Source organism: Macaca fascicularis, chromosome 7, assembly GCF_037993035.2.
Source record: "Macaca fascicularis isolate 582-1 chromosome 7, T2T-MFA8v1.1".
Classification (NCBI taxonomy): Eukaryota; Metazoa; Chordata; class Mammalia; order Primates; family Cercopithecidae; genus Macaca; species Macaca fascicularis.
The window spans coordinates 43,946,712-43,969,196 of NC_088381.1; the positions used below are offsets into that span (position 1 = coordinate 43,946,712).

The 22,485-nt window shown below is 40.2% G+C and overlaps 1 protein-coding gene and 1 long non-coding RNA gene across 8 annotated transcripts in view; one reads left to right on the plus strand and one right to left on the minus strand.

Annotated features, from left to right (window-relative positions):
* Positions 1–22,485, minus strand: part of AAGAB (alpha and gamma adaptin binding protein) — a 60,767-nt gene that overhangs the window by 35,989 nt on the left and 2,293 nt on the right. For all 7 annotated transcript variants that reach the window (XM_045395623.3, XM_045395622.3, XM_073996114.1 and 4 more), the window contains exons 2-4: positions 1,479–1,669; positions 1,257–1,353; positions 826–915 (exon numbers count right to left, since the gene is read on the minus strand). In XM_045395623.3, coding sequence (XP_045251558.1) covers positions 826–915; positions 1,257–1,353; positions 1,479–1,669 — 378 coding nt within the window. The remainder of the gene's footprint in view (positions 1–825; positions 916–1,256; positions 1,354–1,478; positions 1,670–22,485) is intronic.
* LOC135971827 (uncharacterized) lies at positions 11,381–17,627 on the plus strand. Its single transcript, XR_010588125.2, has 2 exons — positions 11,381–11,840; positions 16,247–17,627. It is a non-coding gene; the product is annotated as an uncharacterized lncRNA (long non-coding RNA).

Consider the following 22,485-nt stretch of genomic DNA (forward strand, 5'->3'; position numbering starts at 1 on the left):
ACTTCTTCCCCATGGAGCAGCTGACACGTGAGAGTTCACAATGCCAGCATGTTCTCTGCACTTTTAAACAAAAATAAGCTCTCCTGTCTCTAAAATACCACAGCACCACTATTTCTTCTATAATACTTATGACATTCCACTTGATAATTCAATTATCTGTAAGTTTCATCTCTTGTACCAGATTATAAGGTTTTGGTGAACCAAAAACCCTCTTATCCTGGTAGATACCACAACAGGTGTACTTCAAAGGAGAAAAGATGAGAAAAGAAATGGGGAAGGGGAGTAGAAAAGGGGAAGAAATAGAAGGTCCAGCAATAGCGGAGGACAGCGATTGCAGAGCTACCTGGGGTGGAGGTGGGGGATTAAATTAGGGGTCTGGGGTCTGTTTTTTGGCTTCAAATGTCCAAAAGACATTCAAATAGATCTGAAATGTCCCCTGCGATTCCTGGGAATTCAGTCTTAGGTTACTATGAATTCAAAATAAGAAACATCAACTTTAACTACTATGAAGGTCTAACTCTCCTTCTTCAGCAGTGGGGAAAGGAAAAAGAATTGGGAAAATGACAAAGATTTTAGAAAGCAGCCTTATACCTTTATCCATAAGAAAAACACACATTTTCAAAAGTTCTAAAACAGGTGGTAAAACCAAATAAATGAATTCTCACACTAAATATAAGACTACATCAATGGATTTTGCTTAAATCCTTGAAACAGCTGGGGAAAAAAGTTTCTTGAATTTTGCTGTGATTCTTCTTCCCTGAATTAAAATAATCTCTCATATCTGAATCTAAGTGCCATATTTTCTACTAACACATAAACACTTACCATCCTCCTCAGGCAACTCCTCTGGACTAAGTTCTACCAATTCGAAGCCATGTCTGATGCACCATTCTTGAGCTTTCTGTCGGTTTACACCTAAAATAATATGCAAAAGAATCTTCATAAGTAAGAAGAAAACAAAACATGACTATTCCTGCAATATTCTTCATAAATCTCAATGTGTTTCCCTTAATGTCAATGTTATTCTAAAGGCATCTATTCTAAAGGCATCTAAAATAACAAAAAGAAAATGATTTCTCAACCCTGAAGTATCCATTCTTAAAAAAAAGTAAATATTACAAGATACCAAAGAAAAATAGCTGAAAATATTTTCATAAAGCAATAAAGTCACATGGGATGTATGTCCTAAGTTAAGGAAACAGATGTACTCTGTTTATCAAGGAATGGCAAATGCGTGTCCCATCCACATGCCTTACCATCTTCAGACACTCTATCACAGACCAAGATCATCACCTCAGGTAACCATGCTTCTGCCAGTGGAAGCCATGAGGAAACACTGTCGAGACCCGATTTCTAGAAGGAACAAAAAATATAAACAAACAAAACCAGAGAAGAGATAGTAAGATAAAACGTAACGGGAAAAAAAGAAGGCATGCAGTAATTTCTTATTCAAGCCTTCATAGAAAACAAAGTCTTACTTGTGTGCTGTCAAAGTAAACCACAAATGCTTGGACAGATTCTGCAATCTCTGCAGTCACAAGAAATTTGTTTGGCACCACACACAAATTGATGTCCGCTGAATAGTATTTATTATCAATGGTCCAGGGATAAAATCTCACAGCGTCATTGGAAGTCACTTCCACAATAAGATCTTCTGTTCCAAGGATATCTAAAAATAAATGACAACATTACCATGTAAAGTGCAAAACCAATATACATTGGTTGATTTTCTCAGTCAGATACCAGATAAAGCTGGTACTTTCGCTGTTTCCTTTTATGTGAGGATTTCAAAGGACCCTGCATTTATTAGCTTTAATCCTATCTTCTCTGATCATCTGATTACAAAAGTTATGGTGATATAATTTAAGTCACTGACTTTTTCTCTTTAAGAACACAAAAATCATTGTGAACTAGATTAGATAGTAGTAAAGGAAAAAACAGTCATACAACCAAATATCCAGAAAAGAGCAAGTAGAAGACAAAGAATGACAGTTGTATTTATCGTATTGCTTAAGTACTTCATAGGAGGTAGACTATAACAAGCTTCTGGAATCTGTAACTACTTTGTACTTATTGCAAACTAAAAGGAAGATAGGATTAAGGCTAACCCATTAATAAAATAGAAGAGCTACATATATTTCTTGGACTGAATGCTTAGACATTAATTCAGCTAATGAAATAAGAGAATGGATACTGATAAATGACCCGAATTCTATTTATATTCAGCCTTGTTCACATTCTTTGAAAGCCAACCCAAATTCTTGTTTGATCAAGACACTTCTGGTAAATTTTAAATGTGTAATAGCCAAACAAATTACTACAACTAAATTTAGATTCTAAAAGATTAGATTATAACTAAATCTTTCGGAAATGTACGTGCAGCATGTATATAATAGGAAATCCCCATAGTAAGAGACAAGTCAGTGATGAACAAATGAATACAGACATGATCACGGAGCCATGGAAGCATTTTGCTTCCATTATGTTATACAGTACTTACAACTGGAAGAGAAATTACAAGTTGTTCTAACCTAAACTCCCATCTTTCACACCCATACCCACAACCTCCACTTTATACAAATGTGGAAAATGAGCTTATAGAAGTAAAATGACTTGCCATTAATTGACTTATCAGAAGAATATAAAGCAAAACAGTCACACACTTCTCATCAATGCATACTAAGATGAACACGTATTAATGAAATGTGCCTCAAACTCATAATTAGCAAGACACTGAAAACTAGAAATTAATTTTAAATCCCAGAGCTAACATCATATATTTGAAAAGATGCCATCATTTCTGCTCAATATAAAGTTATGGGGAAAGTATTTAGTCCAAAAGACTGCTAGGAATTATGTACAAAGTGTGGTGTAAGAGTGTATACACACATGTGTTCTTTTTATTAGCAAAGTTTCATCACGTGGTTAAGAGGAACTAATCTTCTCAAGAATGAAAGGTCAGCCCTTTTTTAAACAAAAAATTTAAATTTAAAATAAATTTAAGGTTTTATCTTTGATATAAAGCATATCATGAAACTAAAAAATTTTTTTCACCAGAACCAGAATTGTTACTCTTAAATTAGCAGAAGGTCTACGTCAATATTTGACAATCTGAGTGTATCCCATTTCTTTAAGAAATCAGCAGTTCTGTCTACTTAATTTCTACCTGAAGTCATTATCTTTTACTTAGTGTCAGTCAATTCCATCGCAACCAGCTGCTACGTCCCTTATGGAGCATTAAGACAATTTCAGGTGGGAAATAAACAGGTAAGTTATTAAAATCAAAGACATTGTTTTCATGTAAATGTCTCACAGAAAAACAAAAACTAGATCAAAGTCTACATCGCATTCAAATCTAACACTCCAAACTTCAAGAAGGTGGCATAGTAACATGTGGCTGTGTTTCTAAAAGCTGAATACTGGCACAGCTAACACACATGCCACAATACGCTGATAAATACGCACATAAAAGAAAGAAACTAAAACAACGAGAAAAGCAAAAAAAGTATAAACTAATTTTTTAATGGTGAAAAGAGCCAACATATAAAATCAGTCTTCATTCTTTTTTTTTTTTTTTTTTGAGACAGAGTCTCACTCTGTCACCCAGGCTGGAGTGCAGTGGCGTGATCTCGGCTCACTGCAACCTCCACCTCCCAGGTTCATGCCATTCTCCTGCCTCAGCCTCCCAAGTAGCTGGGACTACAGACACCCGCCACCACGCCTGGCTAGTTTTTGGTATTTTTAGTACAGACTTAGTAACACAGGTTTCACCGTGTTAGCCAGGATGGTCTCGATCTCCTGACCTCGTAATCCGCCCGCCTTGGCCTCCCAAAGTGCTAGAATTACAGGCGTGAGCCACTGTGCCTGGCCATCCATGGGTAATTTTTAAAAATAGCAAACTGCGTATTTTTAAAAGGAGGGAAGCACAAATAATAAAATACAGTAATGAATTCACTTGTTGCTAAGGGGTAAAGTACAAAGGCAGAGGGGGACTAATATTCCTGTCATTGCTACAATCAGTTCTTAATATTTCCTAAATCGGTTGTATTGTTAAAAACGGGAATAAAAAAATTGGGGTTATGCTTTCTTTGTTCCTCAACATGAGAAATCTAAAATCAATTAAAATGGCATTACTAACTGCAATTTAAAATTACTAACAGCAATTTAAAATATTTAGATCCATTAATGATGGCTCATTTTATTAATGTTTAGAACACAAAAGAACAAAACAATGTTTGTTACTCAGACCACTTACAATTTCAGTTTTATACTTGCATTTGCAAATGATTAAGATATTTACTTAACACGGGGAAAGAAGCTGTTTCTTTCTTTTTTCTCCAAACCTAGATAGGAATGGAACCAATAAGTTGGGAAAATGAATTTCACATTTCAGTGTTTCAGTAGCTAGTGGGCTTTGGCTTTTGTTTTATTTTCTGTGCTGCCTAAACAAGTTGATAGCTCAATTTACTTATCAGATTTTTTTTTAACATTTTATGTCTAATCAGACACTTCCTTCAAGACTGCATATGGACTTCATTATCACATCTGTGCCATATTAGAGCTAGGGAGAGAATAGTAAAGACTGTCTCATTCTAATTCTTATGATCAATATCATAACGTAGAGTTTAATTTAAAAAATGTAAATGTCTACACTAAATATAGCTTTCTTCCCTCATGTTTTCTATTTGATTTTCAAATGCTTAACAAGTTTATTCTTTTCCAAATTAAAATGAAATTATTCAAATTATGCACATGGCTAAAGGTTTCTGGAGATCAGCTAATATAATTCACTCATTTTACAGATGAGAAAGCTGAGGCCCAGGAAAAAAGAAGCCACTTGCCTAATAGGAGCAGAGCCTAAAACTGGATTCGATTCACCAACATTCTTTCTTACTACACCGTGATGTTACAATACTTAGCATCTGAGCTGGATCACACTTGAGTCTCTAATAGTGACAAGCCAAAACTAGTCTATGGACCTAAAGTATCCTCTGCCCTTTTAGGAACACTAAAAATAATAGCCAGAATATGGGCACAATTATATACGGATGTGCAGTACAATTAACCCATCAGAAAACTGTCTATGACATTCAGGTATTTATATGTCAACAATGAGTCACAGTGATCTTGAGGTTTTTTTGTTGTTTTTTTGTGTGTGTGTTTTTTGCAAGACTTCCTAGAAAAACCTGCAGTGGGCTCCCTTCTTTGTCCTTCACTAAATTATTATGTTGTAGACTCCGATATGCACAAAGAAAATCAAGAGCAGCTTTCCCCTCCTCCTGGTGGATGCCAGCCTGTCTCATTCACACTGTTGGCAGCCACCTGGTGGAGCTGTAATACATCACTTTTTAAGAGACAAACACTAGGTGTTTACTTGCCAGGTCTGTTACTACAAACTCCATTTCACAGCTTACAACAGTTAATTTGTAGTGCTTTTACAAAGGAAGTTAGATGCCAACTCAGTTCTAGTAGCAAACAAACCTTTCCTTCAGTGTTAAGTGCAAGTATAAACCTCTATCCCTATTTGAGAAACTTTTTACAAAGCCATCAATTCTCCAGTAACTCCCATTTACTTTCTCACATCCTTGGTCAACTTCTTTTCCCTATGATCTCATGTGGTAAGTTACAGAAAATAAAGATTCAAGAGCTTTGAAGGAAGCCATGTTCCAAGGCAACATTTCAGTTCAGTAACCCAACATCTTCCTCTTTTTATTCAGCTTTCTACTCTTCCCTGTATATCCTAATAATGATCCTTCCCTCAGAGAAACTACAAATGTGGTAACCAATCAAATGAAAGAAAAGAGGCAGCTAGCTTTCTATGGTTAAGAATCAATAAGAGGTGATACTCTTTTTAGCATGAATTAGAAGGCAATATGAAGTTCAAGGTCAATTCCCAAACACCACAAATATCTGTTCTCCTACACACACACATTTTATCTATATATAAACTTGCACATACACAACCCTTACCTTATGCCCTCACCTATCCACCTCAGCCAAAAAAGACAAATGCATTCTAAACTAGACACGTTGATACTGTTATGGATTTTTTATGTCTCCTTTAGTAGTAGGGTAATTAAGTACACTTTTAATATCAGTAGTATTAATGTGCACTTAACCAATCATGACATTCTTTGTGAAGCAAAGCTGTCCAGTGGTTAAATCATATTTTCTATGCCCTGAGGGAAGTGACAGCTGCCACCTCAAATCAAGATGATCCCTCCGGAAACCAGCACTCTTCTCAGACTGCAAAGTTGGTTTTATTCTTTCTCATAAACTGAAACTGCCTTGACAGCCAGGCATCATAACCTCTCACCCCAGATATGAGTGTCTTTCATGGAATCCACTCTTCTGGAGACCCAACATTCTTCTTTCTTCCCTTTGTGAAGGCAGTACTAACAAGAAGGGAGAAGAGCATGGAAAGCAGAGACAGCACAGACCTGGGGTCCCACAGGCCTGCATTTGCATGGGCTGGCTCTCTGCAAAGCCTTGGGCAGATTAACCCCTCTGTGTCTCATTTCCTTACCTGCAAACAGGGATGAGAACACTTCTCAAAAAGCTTAAATGAATTAAATGAAACTATGTCAAAGAAAGTACAGACACTGGGCACAGAGTAGGCCCTTAGTAAGCACAGAGTAGGCCCTTAGTAAATATTCATTTCCTTCTTCCCAACTCACTTTTTTTCACATTTGTGACAGCCCTCCTGACTAGAGGTAGGTTAGAGATGCACTGAGGAGTTAGTAAGAAACATTACAATCAGGATAACCATCTCCTTTAAGCTGCGCTAGCCTCGCCCTTCTACCCCAGACCACCCCCTAAAATAAACTTGAAATTTTTCTTTTCCACTGCTAAGGCATATGCTGAGACAGAAGAGAAGGCAATTAGGAAAACTATAGGAGGCAGCAGAGTCTGACGTCAGCTGAAAGGAAAAGTAGCCATTATGAAAGAAAAGAACTGAGCAAAATATGACTTAGGAAAAATTCAAAACCTAGAGTTTTCATTAACCAGCAAGGGAAAAGAGAGACTTTTAAAAATCATATTGGATTCATACTGTTGCAAGCAACTACAGTTTCTTACCCACAACTTCATGAGACTGTCAAACAAGGTGCGTGCTACTCTGTCAAATATTTTGTAGTAGTTGTGAACAGGTTAGTCCCTAAATACTAAAAGTAGATGATACTGCTCCAGTGGAAAGGGACTTTGTAGCATGGTAGTATTTAAAGGTTAAAACTGTGCAACATTAGAGTTGAGACTTCACAGACAAACGTCAGGAAACTCATATCTGAGGCTCCCTGTGTAATCATACCCCAGCCTCCTGGTGCAAGTATACGTGATATTTGCTGCAGTCTGTATGACAGGTCAATCACTGGAGTAGTATAGACTTGCTGAGGGAAGAGTAACTGGATTGAGTTAAAGCAACATACTGCTTTAACAACAGTACAGAGATTCTGGGTTGCTTACAACACTTAATTACCTCTTCCTGACACACCCCTTTTTTCTGGTTACACGCTAAACTCGCATTTCCACATGCTCTTAAGCTTTTTATATCACAGCGGAAACATTTTAAAGCTGAAGCAGAGGAAATCCAACCCAGTCCTCCTCTTTTTCCTCAAGTTTACTTTCTCCCAGTAGTCATCTGGAATTGGTCACCACAGCTGCATCTTAAAATAATTGGGGAGAGTCAGCGGGCGGTGTAGGGGGATGCGGGATGGGTGGGGGGTGTCTCTGCTTGCTTTTAGAAGACCGTACAATGCAGTCAAACATACACACAAGAACATAAAAAAGCAATCAGGAAAGGGAGAGAGAATATGGAGAAGGGTTTTATAAAGATCAAGCAGGAAACATCAGCCTCTAAGTTTTATGGGCTGCATGCAAAGACCACTTTGTCAATTCTAGTGGCACAGCTGATGGACAATTCCTACCTATATTTTAGAAGGGTAAGGCACTTCTCTGAATTCCCTTGCTAGTTCTAAATATACCCCTAAAGCAGTGATTCTCTATGGGGATGAGATTCTCCCCAACCCTACCAAGGGGACATAGGTCAACACCTGGAGACATTTTTGCATCACAATAGGGGTATGTTACTAGCATCTAGTGAGTAGAGGTCAAAAATTCTGCTAAACAGCCACCCTACAATGCACAAGATAGCCCCACAAGACAAGGAATTGTCTGGCCCAAAAGGTCAACAGTGTCGAAGCTGAGATACCCTGTCCTATAGCAAAGAAACCTTATGGAATTTACTTAGCTGTATTCATGAAACAAAATAAAAGTTCTGGAATGCAAAATTGGTTTTATTCTTTCTCAAAAAGCTGAAACTAGGCATTACAGTCAGGCATCACAACTACCTACCCCAGATAAAAATATCTTCCATTTATATCTAATAAAATCTCTCTCTGATAAAGTCTATCTAAAATGTCTTCTTTGATTATTAACCATAAAAATTATTTGGCAATTAACCTCAGAAGCTTTGAAAATAATCTATGAATGATAGATTTCTAGAAGAATTCATAAGCCTAAACAGGACAATTATGAGATAAAAATAATTTTCATATTCAAATGGTAATTTTTCATAAACAAATCAGCATCAAGTAATAAAACCTTACAAGAAATGTCAATGTCTGCTCAGGATGACAACATCTGCAGTAGATGCTAATTTACTCTAAAAAAAGACAAACATGTTTGAGATGAATTTTCCAAAACAGAGTAAGTTTAATGAATAATGGAGAACATTCATTCTGTAGCCCCTGTACTCAAGTATTGAAAATAAGCTTGATCTGAAAATGTCAGAAAGCTAACAGATCCAACGTCCCAGCATTCAAAAGGTTCCTCTAAAAGGGTAAAATCATTATTGGGCAACAGATGGTCAATGAATCATGGAAAACAAAAACACTAATAAGTAAGACATTATTGAAAGTAAAAATTGTTTCAAGACACCACAAAGAAAAACAAAACCCAAGCCATAGAACAGGAGAAAATGTTTGCAAATTATTATATATCAATAAGGGACTTGTAACCAGAATATATAAATAACTTTTTCATTAATAAGAAGACCACAAAACCAATTTAAAAGCGGGCAAAAAAGAGCTAGGCACAGTGGCTCACGCCTGTAATCCCAGCACTTTGAGAGGCCAAAGTGGGTAGATTGCTTGAGTCCAGGAATTTGAGACAAGGCTGCCCAGCATGGCGAAACCCCGTCTCTACCAAAAATATAAAAAATTAGCTAGGCGTGGTGGCACACACCTGTAATGCCAGCTTCTTGGGAAGCTGAGGCATAAGAATTGCTTGAACCTCAGAGGCGGAGGCTGCAGTGAGCCAAGATCACACCACAGCACTCCAGCCTGGGCAAGAGCGTGAGACTTCATGTTAAAAAAATAAAATAGGTAAAAAAAAAAAAAAAGTGGGCAAAAAAGATCTGAATAGACATTTCACCAAAGAAGATATTAAAATGGACTATATGCACATGAAAAGATTCTCAACATCATGAGTTATTAAGGAAATGCAAATCAAAACCACAATGAAATACTACTTCACATCCACTAGAATAGCTATAACAAAAAATAAAGATAATAACAAGTATTGTTATTGTCCAAAGATATGGAGAAATTAGAATCCTCACTGATGGGAATATAAAATGGTACAGCCACTCTGGAAGAAAACAGTTTGGCAGTTTCTTAAAATACCAAATATAAATTTACCATATGACCCAGCAATTCCACTCCTAGGCATCTACCCAAGAGAAATGAAAACAGATGTCCCATGAAAACTTGCACAAGAATGTTCATAACAGCATTATTCACAATAGCCAAAAAGTGGAAACAATCCAAATGTCCATCAACTGATGAACGGATAAATAAAATGTGGTATATCCATACAATGGAATATGAAGTACATCCTACAATATAGATGAACTTCAAAAACATTATGCTATGTGAAAGAAGCCAGATACAAAAGATCACATATTATGATTCCATTTATATACAATGTGCAAATCTACAAAGACAAAAAGTACATTAGTGGTTGCATGGAGCTCAGGAGTGACTGCAAATAGTCACAAAGTTCCTTCCGGAATGATGGAAATGTTCTACAATCAGATTGCAATGATGGTTGCACAAATCTGTAAATATATTAAAAAAACACTGAATTATACAATTAAAACAGGCAGATTTTATACTACTTAAATTATATTCCAAAAAGCTGCTAAAAACCATAAAAACTGGGAGATAATGACCCCATTACTAATAAGGTAGGTGACTGAGACACATAATGTTTTAAGTACTTAGAACAATGGATGGCACATTTGAACAAATCTGGTCAATATTTATGGAATGAAGTTAACTTGTTTAAAGTCAGATAGCTAAAAAAAGGATAGAATTCAGTACTCAATCCACAAATTTTTTTTTTTCACCACAGAAACCCTATACAACTCCAGGAAAAGTCAGACAAAACAGCCACCCTGGTACATCAAGATCACAGTGTTGTTTATTACCAAATGATCAAACATTTTCCTGATCTGAGCAGGCTGGAGTTTGACCCAAATACATTGACACTTTTCTCCACTTCTGTGTCAAACCAGCCATCAGATCCATATGGAAAATTAAACTCTAAATACGTTTTTGTTACTGAACCTACACTATCATAAAGCCTCTTTAATAGTTTCACAACAGGCCAGGTGTGCTGGCTCACACCTGTAACCCCAGCACTTTGGGAGGCCAAGGTGAGCGGATCAGCTGAGCTCAGGAGTTCAAGACCAGCCTGGGCAACACGGCAAAACCCCTTCTTTACAAAAAATACAAATATTAGCCAGGTGTGGTGGCCTGAGCCTGTAGTCCCAGCTACTTGGAGTAGGGTAGGGGGGCTGACGCAGGAGAATCACTTGAGCCTGGGAGGCGAAGGTTGCAGTGAGCCGAGATCACGCCACTGCACTCCAGCCTGGGTGACAGAGCAAGACCCTGTCTCAAAAAAAAAAAAAAAAAAAAAAAGAGTTTCACAACTGTCCTGGTCCATCAATCTATGTCAATATTGCTTCCTGAATAAGAATTATTAGAGACGTATTTGTGGAATCCGTGTGTGCTGGCTCCAAAATAAATACAATGTTATGTCCAAATTATCATTCTTGCCAAACTTAAAATAATTTTCATACCTTTGAGAGGTGAAGCCAGCTGGACTTCCTGGGTTGAGTGGGGGACTAGGAGAACTTTTCTGTCTAGCTAAAGGATTGTAAACGCACCAATAAGCACTCTGTAAAAACATACCAATCAGCACTCTGTGTCTAGCTAAAGGAGTGTAAATGCACCAATCAGCACTCTGTAAAATGGACCAATCAGCAGGATGTGGGCAGGGCCAAATAAGGGAATAAAAGCTGGCCACCCAAGCCAGCAGCGGCAACCTGCTCAGGTCCCCTTCCACGCTGTGGAAGCTTTGTTCTTTTGCTCTTCACAATACATCTTGCTGCTGCTCACTCTTTGGGTCCGCACTACCTTTATGAGCTGTAACACTCACTGTGAGGGTCTATGGCTTCATTCCTGAAGTCAGCGAGACCATGAACCCACCAGGAGGAACAAACAACTCCGGATGCACCACCTTTAAGAGCTGTAACACTCACTGCCAAGGTCTGTGGCTTCACTCCTGATGTCAGTGAGACCACGAGCCCACCGGAAGGAAGAAACTCCAGACACATCTGAACATCTGAAGGAACAAACTCCACACACCATCTTTAAGAACTGTAACGCTGGCCGTGAGGGTCCACAGCTTCATTCTTGAAGTCAACGAGATCAAGAACTCACCAAAAGGAACGAATTCTGGACACATTTTGGTGACCATGAAGGGACTATTGCCTAGCGGTGAGTACCATCAGACCCCTTTCGCTTGATATTCTATCCTATTTTTCCTTAGAATTTGGGGGCTAAATACCAGGCACCTGTCGGCCAGTTAAAAGCGACTAGCGCGGCCGCCAGACTAAAGACACGGGTGTCAGGCTTTCTGGGAAAGGGCTCTCTAACAACCCCTGACTCTTTGGAGTTGGGAGCATTGGTTTGCCTGGAACCAGCTTCCACTTTTCCTGTACTTCTGGGCTGAGCCGAGGGTCAACAGAGAGGAAAGCCATTCAGCTCCAGGGTCCTGACAACAAGTTGGTTGACCCTTCGGCCATGAATGGAACTCTCAAAGTTACATCACCCAAACGAGACTCGCCCATCTATCCTATCTATCCTGACCCTTGCCTCCTGGGTCCTAATGCCTGTCAGACAACCTTCCTCTAGCCTCTCTTCTCTGAGACTAGTCCCACTTCCACAACCACTCCCTGTCTCTTGTGCTTTTCTAGTTTCTCCTATAAGAATGATTTCTAGTATAAACTCCAGGACTCCACTCCCTTCTTTAGGCACCAGGGCTCACCAATCAGAAAGACATTCTTTGCGCAAAGCCCCGTCGGTGGTGGGGGTACTATCTTATCTGGAATTTTAGGATCCCTCCTCAGACTAGCAGGCCTAACAAAATGTATTCCTGAAGCTAGAATATGGGGAGCTTCAGAAATGATATCCTTCCTATCATATGATGAGAAGTGAGGACAAAAGGCATCACTCTTCCAACCTTGGAGATCCCTTCCCTCCCTCAGGTTATGGCCCCCCACTTCATTTTTGGGGCACAACATCTTTATAGGACGGGGTAAAGTCCCAATACTAACAGGAGAATGCTTAGGACTCTAACAGGTTTTTGAGAATGCGTCAGTAAGGGCCACTAAATCCAAGCTTCCTTGTTCCTCTTTGTGGTCTAAGAGGACAGGCAAGGGTGCAGGTTTTCGAGAATGCGTCGGTAAGGGCCACTAAATCGACCTTCCTCAGTCCTCCTTGTGGTCTAGGAGGAAAACTAGTGTTTCTGCTGCTGCATCGGTGAGCACAGCTATTCTGATCGGCAGGGTCCAGGGACCGTTGCGAGTTCTTGGGCGGGGAGAGGGGAAACAAACCAAAACCGCAGGCGGTGTTGTCTTTCAGATGGTAAACACTCAGGCACCAACAGGCTCACCCTTGAAATGCATCCTAAGCCACTGGGACCAATTTGACCTGCAAACCCTGAAAGAGGGGCAGTTCATTTTTTTCTGCATTATGGCTTGGCCCCAATATTCTCTCTCTGATGGGGAAAAATGGCCACCTGAGAGATGTATAAATTACAATACTATCCTGCAGCTTGACCTTTTCTGTAAGAGGGAAGGCTAATGGAGTGAAATACCTTATGTCCAAGCTTTCTTTTCACTGAAGGAGAATACACAACTATGCAAAGCTTGCAATTTACATCCCACAGGAGGACCTCTCAGCTTATCTCCATATCCTAGCCTCCCTATAGCTCCCCTTCCTATTAATGATAAGCCTCCTCTAATCTCCTCTGCCCAGAAGGAAACAAGCAAAGAAATCTCCAAAGGACCACAAAAACCCCCAGGCTATTGGTTATGTCCCCTTCAAGTTGTAGGGGGAGGGCAATTTGGCCCAACCCGGGTACATGTCCCCTTCTACCTCTCTGAGTTAAAACAGATCAAGGCAAACCTGGGGAAGTTTTCAGATGATCCTGATAGGTACATAGATGTCCTACAGGGTCTAGGGCACACCTTTGACTTCACTTGGAGAGAAGTCATGCTATTAGATCAAACCCTGACCTTTAATGAAAAGAATGTGGCTTCAGCTGCGGCTCAAGAGTTTTGAGATAGCTGGTATCTTAGTCAGGTAAATGATAGAATGACAGCCGAAGAAAGGGACAAATTCCCTACCGGTCAGCAAGCTGTCCCCAGTATGGATCCCGACTGTGACCTCGACTGAAATCATGGGGACTGGAGTCGCAAACTTCTGTTGACCTGTGTTCTAGAAGGACTAAGGAGAATTAGGAAAAAGTCCATGAATTATTCAATGATGTCCACCATAACTCAGGGAAAGGAAGAAAATCCTTCTGTCTTCCCCGAGCGGCTACGGGAGGCCTTAAGAAAATATACTCTCCTATCACCTGACTCACTCGAGGGTCGGCTGATCCTAAAAGATAAGTGTATTACCCAATCAGCTACAGATATCAGGAGAAAGCTCCAAAAGCAAGCCTTAGGCCCTGAACAAAATCTGGAGGCGTTATTCAACCTGGCAACCTCAGTGTTCTATAACAGGAACCAAGAGGAACAGGCTCAAAAGGAAAAGCGAGATCAGAAAAAGGCCAGAGCCTTAGTCATGGCCCTCAGATAAACAAACCTTGGTGGTTCACAGAGGACAGAAAATGGAGCAGGCCAATCACCCGGTGGGGCTTGTTATCAGTGTGGTTTGCAAGGACACTTTAAAAAAGATTGTCCAATGAAGCTGCCCCCTCACCCATGTCCACGATGCCGAGGCAATCACTGGAAAGTGCATTGCCCCAGAGGACAAAGTTTCTCTGGGCCAGAAGCCCCCAACCAGATGATCCAACAACAGGACTGAGGGTGCCCGGAACAAGCACCAGCTCATGTCATCGCCCTCACTGAACCCCAGGTACATTTAACCATTGAGGGGCAGGAAATTGACTTCCTCCTGGACACTGGTGCAGCCTTCTCAGTGTTAATCTCCTGTCCCAGACTGTCCTCAAGGTCCATTACCATCCGAGGAATCCTGGGACAGCCTGTAACCAGGTATTTCTCCCACCTCCCCAGTTGTAATTGGGAGACTTTGCTACAGATAGTAAGTATGCTTATCTAATCCTACACGGACATGCTGCAATGTGGAGAGAAAGAGAGTTCCTAACTTCTAGGGAAACCCCCATTAAATATCACAAGGAAACCATGGAGCTATTGCACACGGTGCAAAAACCCAAAGAGGTGGCAGTCTTACACTGTTAAAGCCATCAAAAGGGGAAGGAGAGGGGAGAACAGCAGCATAAGTGGGTGGCAGAGGCAGGGAAAGACCAGCAGAAAGGAAAGAGAGAAAGAGACAGAAAGAGAGAAAGAGAGAGAAAGAGAGAGAAGAAGAGAGACAAGGAGTCAAAGAGAGAGACAGAGAGAGGAAGAGACAGGCAGAAAGTCAAAGAGAGAAGGAAAGGGAGGAAGAGACAGACAAAGGGAGTCAGAGAGAAAGAAAGAGAGAGAGACAAAGTCAAAGACAGAAGGAAAGAGAGAAAGAGAAAGTCAGAGAAAGAGACAGGAAGAAACAGAGAGACAAAGAGGAGACAGAGGAAGAGACAGAGAGGCAGAAAGTCAAACAGAGAAGGAAAGCAAGGAAGAGACAGAGACAAAGAAGGAGTCAGAGAGAGAGAAAGAGAGAAGTAGTGAAGAAAAAAGTGTACCTTATTCCTTTAAAAGCCAGGGTAAATTTGAAACCTATAATTGATAATTGAAGGTCTTCTCCATAACCCTATAAACACTCCAATACCACCTTGTTATCAGTGTAAACAAGGGCGTAGCTCAAAAGCACTGAGGCCACTGACAACCTATAGCCTTCCTATCAAAAATCCTTAACCCAGCAAGTTTCCTAACAGGGGATCTAAATCTTAATTAATTACTATACAAAGGTCCGAGCAGACTTAGGAAGAACTCCCTTCAGGACAGGATAATAGATGGTTCCTCCCAGGCGATTAAGAGAAAAAGACACAATGGGTATTCAGTAAGTGACAAGGAAACTCTTGTAGAAGCAGAGTTAGAAAAACTGCCTAATAATTGGTCTGCTCAAACGTGGGAGTTGTTTGCACTCAGCCAAATCTTAAAGTACTTACAGCATCAGGAAGGAGCCATCTACATGAATTCTAAGTTAATATGGACTGAACGAGGTCTTACTAATAGCAAAGAATAATTGAAATCTCAAACTTACAAGGTTTTCAACAAAAGTAAAGTTTGCTAAAAGTTAACAGTGTAACTAACATGTATTATCCTACTACCCACATTCTCAACGGATTTCTCAGACAGTTTGCAAGAAATAACGATATCTATCCTTAACGATCCCAAATAGACTTTCACAGCAGTGACTCTCCAAAACCGCTGAGGCCTAGACCTCCTCACTGCTGAGAAAGGAGGACTCTGCACCTTCTTAAGGGAAGAGTGTTGTTTTTACACTAACCAGTCAGAGATAGTATGAGAGGCTGCCAGGCATTTACAGAAAAAAGCTTCTGAAATCAGACACCACCTTTCAAACTCTTATACCAACCTCTGGAGTTGGGCAACATGGCTTCTCCCCTTTCTAGGTCCCATGACAGCCATCTTGCTATTACTTGCCTTCGGGCCCTGTATTTTTAACCTCTTTGTCAAATTTGTTTCCTCTAGGATCGAGGCCATCAAGCAACAGATGGTCTTACAAATGGAACCCCAAATGAGCTCAACTAACAAATTCTACTGAGGACCCCTGGACCAACCTGCTGGCCCTTTCACTGGCCTAAAGAGTTCCCCTCTGGAGGACACTACAACTGCAGGGCCCCTTCTTTGCCCCTATCGAGCAGGCAGTAGCTAGAGTGGTCATTGTCCAATTCCTAACAGCAACTGGGGTGTCCTGTTTAGAGGGGTGATTGAGAGGTAAAGCCAGCGGACTTCCTGAGTTGAGTGGGAACTTGGAGAACTTTTCTGCCTAGCTAAAGGATTGTAAACACACCAATCAGCACTCTGTAAAAACGCACCAATCAGCACTCTGTGTCTAGCTAAAGGAGTGTAAATGCACCAATCAGCACTCTGTAAAATGGACCAATCAGTACTCTGTAAAATGGACCAATCAGCAGGATGTAGACAGGGCCAAATAAGGGAATAAAAGCTGGCCACCTGAGCCAGCAGCAGCAACCGGCTCGGGTCCCTTCCACGCTGTGGAAGCTTTGTTCTTTTGCTCTTCACAATAAATCTTGCTGCTGCTCACTCTTTGGGTCCGCACTACCTTTAAGAGCTGTAACACTCACTGCCAAGGTCTGCGGCTTCACTCCTGAAGTCAGCAAGACCATAAACCCACCGGAAGGAAGAAAGTCCAGACATATCTGAACATCTGAAGGAACAAACTCCGCACACACCATCTTTAAGAACTGTAACACTCACTGCGAGGGTCCACGGCTTCATTCTTGAAGTCAGCGAGACCAAGAACCCACCGGAAGAAACCAATTCTGGACACACCTTGATCTTACAAAAAATGATTTTATATCAGATTGCATTATTTGTTGAGTGTCATTATTTGTTGATGAATTATTGGGGGCATATTCCTTGAGGGAAAAGGCAGCAAGTTGCTTAAACCAAATGACCACTGCATACTTTCTAGATTTTTACCTTTTGCCATACAAAAACAAAGCAGTTAGATGGTCCAGAAATAAAAGTCTGATTCTAAACATGCTCAGAACCCTCCAGGATGATACAATATTCTCTGTATCATAAGTAGTTTTGTACAATATGGGCCGCTGTGTAATACTGTTCCACTGGTATTTCTCCTCCTACTCTCCACCACTGCCTCATTTATGGGTATGCCATTTAATGAAAGAACACCTTATAATCATTTCACACATCAACAATATCTAAAAGACTAGTCTAAAACCTCACACGAAAAGTCAAATTCTCTACTCCACAAGTAAGGAAACAAACTGCACACCAATAGAGTCATTTTCATTTATTATTTAACTTACCACACTTTATCTACTAAGGTTTCAACTACCACCAAAGAATAAACTAATTGTAAACTGATTTTGAGAGCAATAGACGTTTTCATTTTAATAGTAAAATCATCTACTGCAATTTCTCCTACTGCCACCTGCACTCTGAATCCACACAGTCTAGTTGCTAAGTTGACCATATTTTACATGTATAGAACTAGAATTGAATCTTGGCTCCCCAGCTTTTGGGAACTGAACAACTTTGGGAAACCACAGCTATACCGAGCTTTAATTTCACATACACACATACTGGAACGTAATGTAGACATGTTTTTTTTTTGAAGTCCCTTTGGGTCTGGAGAAAATGTGAACATTTAAGCGTCTCTTCCTCCTAGATTGATGACAACCTCCCTCTTTAAATAAACATAAACACAAAAATCAGTCCTTCTTTCAATGTTGGTTGAAAAAATATAAATATATTAAGTATCATAGCTAAAAACAATCAGTTCCCTCACCCCAGTCATCAGTTGAAATCAATGCCCTCATCAGACCATCTACTGAATCACTCTGTGATGACAACTCGAGGCCCTTGCGGTTCATCCTGCTGGCCCAATCTTCCATTCTTTGAAGAAAATAAAGACTTGGAAATATACAGTCCAATCAAAGGCAGAGTCCTCTTAACACAACAAAATAAGTAACTTTGCTTAAGTAAAAATTACTTATTCCCCGAGTAAACCAAAGGGTGCACTCAGAATACCTCAAGTAGCTACAGAAAAATGCACATTTGAAGACTTAAGTTTTTATCTCCATTCTGTTCCTAGACAATGGTGTCAAAGCAGCACAAAGCACTACCTTTGAAATAATAATGTTCTCTTTAGTAAATTACTTGAAGATACTTTTGTAAGTATAGGAGTCTGACAGACCTAGAAACAAACTCCCAATCTTGCAGAAGAATGCATGTTTTCCAAAGAAGCAATGTCATGAATATGGCTGGCTTTCCTGTGTAACTCTCCAAAGCCTAGTTTACCCATTATATAATTGTGCTTTCTGGTTCTGCAGTTTCAGAAACCTGAGGACCGGAGGGTTGTTTCTACGGGTAAATGCATCTGAATTTCAAACACAAAAGGTTAAATTTTCTACTCCACAAGTCATCTACTGCAACCTTAAAATAAGGCTTGATTCCTAAGTTCTCAAAAACTAAAACAGGAAAAACATTAAGTCAAGTTAAGAAGCATTACATAAATCTTGCATAAAAATAAGTAACATAATAACACAGATTTTTTTTTTTTTTTTTTTGAGACAGGGTCTCACTTTGTCGCCCAGGGTAGAGTGCAGTGGCGTGATCTGAGCTTACTTTAACCTCTGCCTCCCAGGTTCAAGCAATCCTCCTGCCTCAACCTCCTGAGTAGCTGGGATTACAGGCACGCACCACCATGCCCGGCTAATTTTTGCATTTTTAGTAGAGATGGGGTTTCACCATGCTGGCCAGGCTGCTCTCGAACTCCCGAACTCAGGTGATCAGCCCCCTTCAGCCTTGCAAAGTGCTGGGATTACAGGCGTGAGCCACCGCGCCCGGCCAATAACACAGAATTTTACATCTAGAAGAGATGTCAGAAATGATTTCGAACAACCCTTTATTTTTAATGTTAATCCTGTACAGTAAGAACCACCAATACATATCATCTCTGAGTTCACTCAATTGAGAAAATAAAAATCCAGACATTGTTAGACTACCTATCAGGTATGCACAATGCTCTTTTTAATAAGTATTTAATACAATACGCATATTAAATAATGCTCCATTTAATACAGGTCCTCTGTTGCCCAGAAGACCTATATTGGTTTCAACGGCAACAATTTTTTCCCCCTCCATTCAGAATTAATCATCCCAAATAGGCAATGTGAGCATATTTAAAACCGTTTAGGGGTTAATCTTCTCTATCATTGCTTACACCAGTGCCACGACCTTAAATTTAAATAGTTCTGACTGCTAAGGAATCTCAACACATTACATTCACACATTCCCGTGCATAGAAATCCTGAATTTGAACATATGCTTCAGCACCTGGGCAAGTCATTTAGTATTTCCAAAGCACAGTTTCTTCATCTGTAAAATGGACACAACCTACCTTCACAGGGATACAAAGACCAAACTAAATAATGTGAAAACATGTTTGGGAAGAGTACAGATACACATATGAATGCTTGTTATGATTTTAAGAGCTCCAGATTCCTACATTTCACTAAAAGGAAGAATTTCGTTCAGATGTAGAAACTGAATGGACTACAGTTGCTGAGTCGGCATTACATACTTTAAAACCAAACAAGTTTCCATGGACTTTTCTATCTAAAGTTCCTTCTAGGGAAGTAGAGTAAGATGTTAAAACTTACGTATCTTCATTTTAATATTTTCACAGGTGGGGCATACACTTCCTTTTTTTTTTTCTTGAGACTTTGAGACAGGGTCTCACTGTCACCCAGGGTGGTGTGTAGTGGCATGATCTCGGCTCACTGCAACCTCTGCCTGCTGGGTTCAAGTGATCCTCCTGCCTCAGCCACCTGAGTAGCTAGGATTATAGGCATTGCACCACCATGCCCAGCTATTTTTTTAATTTTTAGTAGAGATGGGGTTTCTCCATGTTGGCCAGGCTGGTTTTGAACTCCTGACCTCAAGTGATTTGCCTGCCTTGGCCTCCCAAAGTGCTGGGATTACAGGCATGAGCCACCATGCCTGGCCCATGGAGGATACATTTTCTACATTCCTCTCAAGGGCAGGAACAGTATCTTAGGCATTATTTTAGCTGCAGTAACTGGAACAGAGACTGTCTCTGTGTTTAATAAATATTCATCAGAATATACTTTTCCAGAATAAAGTAAAACTTTGGTAAAATATATGTGAGGTGGAAAGAGCTCTGGCCGTGGAGTAGACATTTGCTCTCTTATCATGTATTACAAGTCCTTCAAGCATCCTGAGGCTTCATTTCCTTTTAAAAAGTCTACCCTGTTGCTAGGCACGGTGGCTCATGCCTGTAATCCCAGCACTTTGGGAGGCCAAGGCGGGAGGATCACGAGGTCAGGAGATCGAGACCATCCTGGCTAACATGGTGAAACCCCGTCACTACTAAAAAATACAAAAAATTAGCCAGACATGGTGGTGGGCGCCTGTAGTCCCAGCTACTCAGGAGGCTGAGGCAGGAGAACAGCGTGAACCCGGGAGGCAGAGCTTGCAGAGAGCCGAGATCATGCCACTGCACTCCAGCCTGGGCGACAGAGCGAGACTCTGTCTCAAAAAAAAAATAAAATAAAATAAAATAAAATAAAATAAAACAAAATAAAAAATCTACCCTGTCAGTAATGCCCCTTTTATCCGATGTTAGACATCCACACAGAATACCACAAATAAGGCCTTTGAGTGACAAAAAGAAAAAGTTTCTAATGAAGTCCATGCATGCACTTTACGCATAGTAGAGACCCAGTGATTCTTATTTTAAGTGTGTGTGCGTATCTGAGACAGGGTCTCGCTCTGTCGCCTAGGCTGGAAGGCAGTAGTACCATCAGAACTCACTGCAGCCTCGATCTCCCAGGCTCAAGCAATCCTCCCACCTCAGCATTCCAAGGAGCTAGGACAACAGGCACATACCACCATGCCCGGCTAATTTGTTAACATTTTTATTTTTATTTTGTAGAAACTAGGTCTCCCTATGTTGCCTAGGCTGGTCTTGAACTCCTGGGCTCAAATGATCCTCCCGCCCTGGCCTCCCAAAGTGTTGGAATTCCAAGCATGTGCCACTGCGTTTGGACTATTTTAAGAATATTTCTAATAAACTGTTATTTGGTTATATTTCCCACTGGTGGTTAAAAGCACTAAGATAAGATAGATCAGATGTCCAAGGAAAGAGAAATTGGAGAACCCTAAAGGTTTCCCTCGCTGATACATGAAGTAGAATCAAACCTTCCCAAAAAGGCAGATCCAATTCAATCCAAAACTATTCTACAGCCTAATATCACCAAACACTTGACAAAATATTATGCGGGCTCCATCTCTTACTTCAGAATTAGTCAACCTGTGATTAATTTAATCCCATCTTTAATTACAGTCAAAGAATAAATGCTCAGCAAATACTTCATTTTAACACTATCCACTGCTACCCTACTCATAACCTTGGAAGAAATGATAAGCCCTCTTTTATGGTTCACTTTTCCTTATTCAAGCAATCTGCTCACTAGCTGTTCTTTTATTTTTTACTACATGACAGTAACGAGTTGCAATGGAAAGGTCAACTGATTTTAACCCGAATTGGAATTATCTAAGAGCATTTTACATACAGAGATAAAATGGATTATTTTACAGAATTAATTTTACCCCCAATAATGCTAATACACTTTACAGAAGTACAATGTTACTATTTGCTAACTACAGGTAATCAGCTACTTCAAGGCAGTGACCACCTTTGCCCATTGGGATCATTAAAGCACACAACAGAGCACTGTAGCCAACAGAATAATTAACATTCCTGAGAATGTCTTTAAAAGACTTTCATGTATCGCTAATAGGATTCCAAATGCATGTAAGTCTTTTGGAAAGTTAGTTACATCTTTAAGAATCTCGAGCAAATTCTGGTTTATTCACTAGACGGATAAATGTGAGAAACTGATTTTTGATAAATCTCAGGATAAGAACTGTGTATTTAAAAAAATTTTTAAATGGCCAGGTGTGGTGGCTCACGCCTATAATCCCAGCACTTTGGGAGGCTGAGGCGGGTGGATCACGAGGTCAGGAGATCAAGACTATCCTGGCTAACACAGTGAAACCCCGTCTCTACTAACAATACAAAAAATTAGCCAGGCGTGGTGGTGGGCGCCTGTAGTCCCAGCTACTCGGGAGGCTGAGGCAGGAGAACGGCGTGAACCCGGGAGGCAGAGCTTGCAGTGAGCCGAGACCGCGCC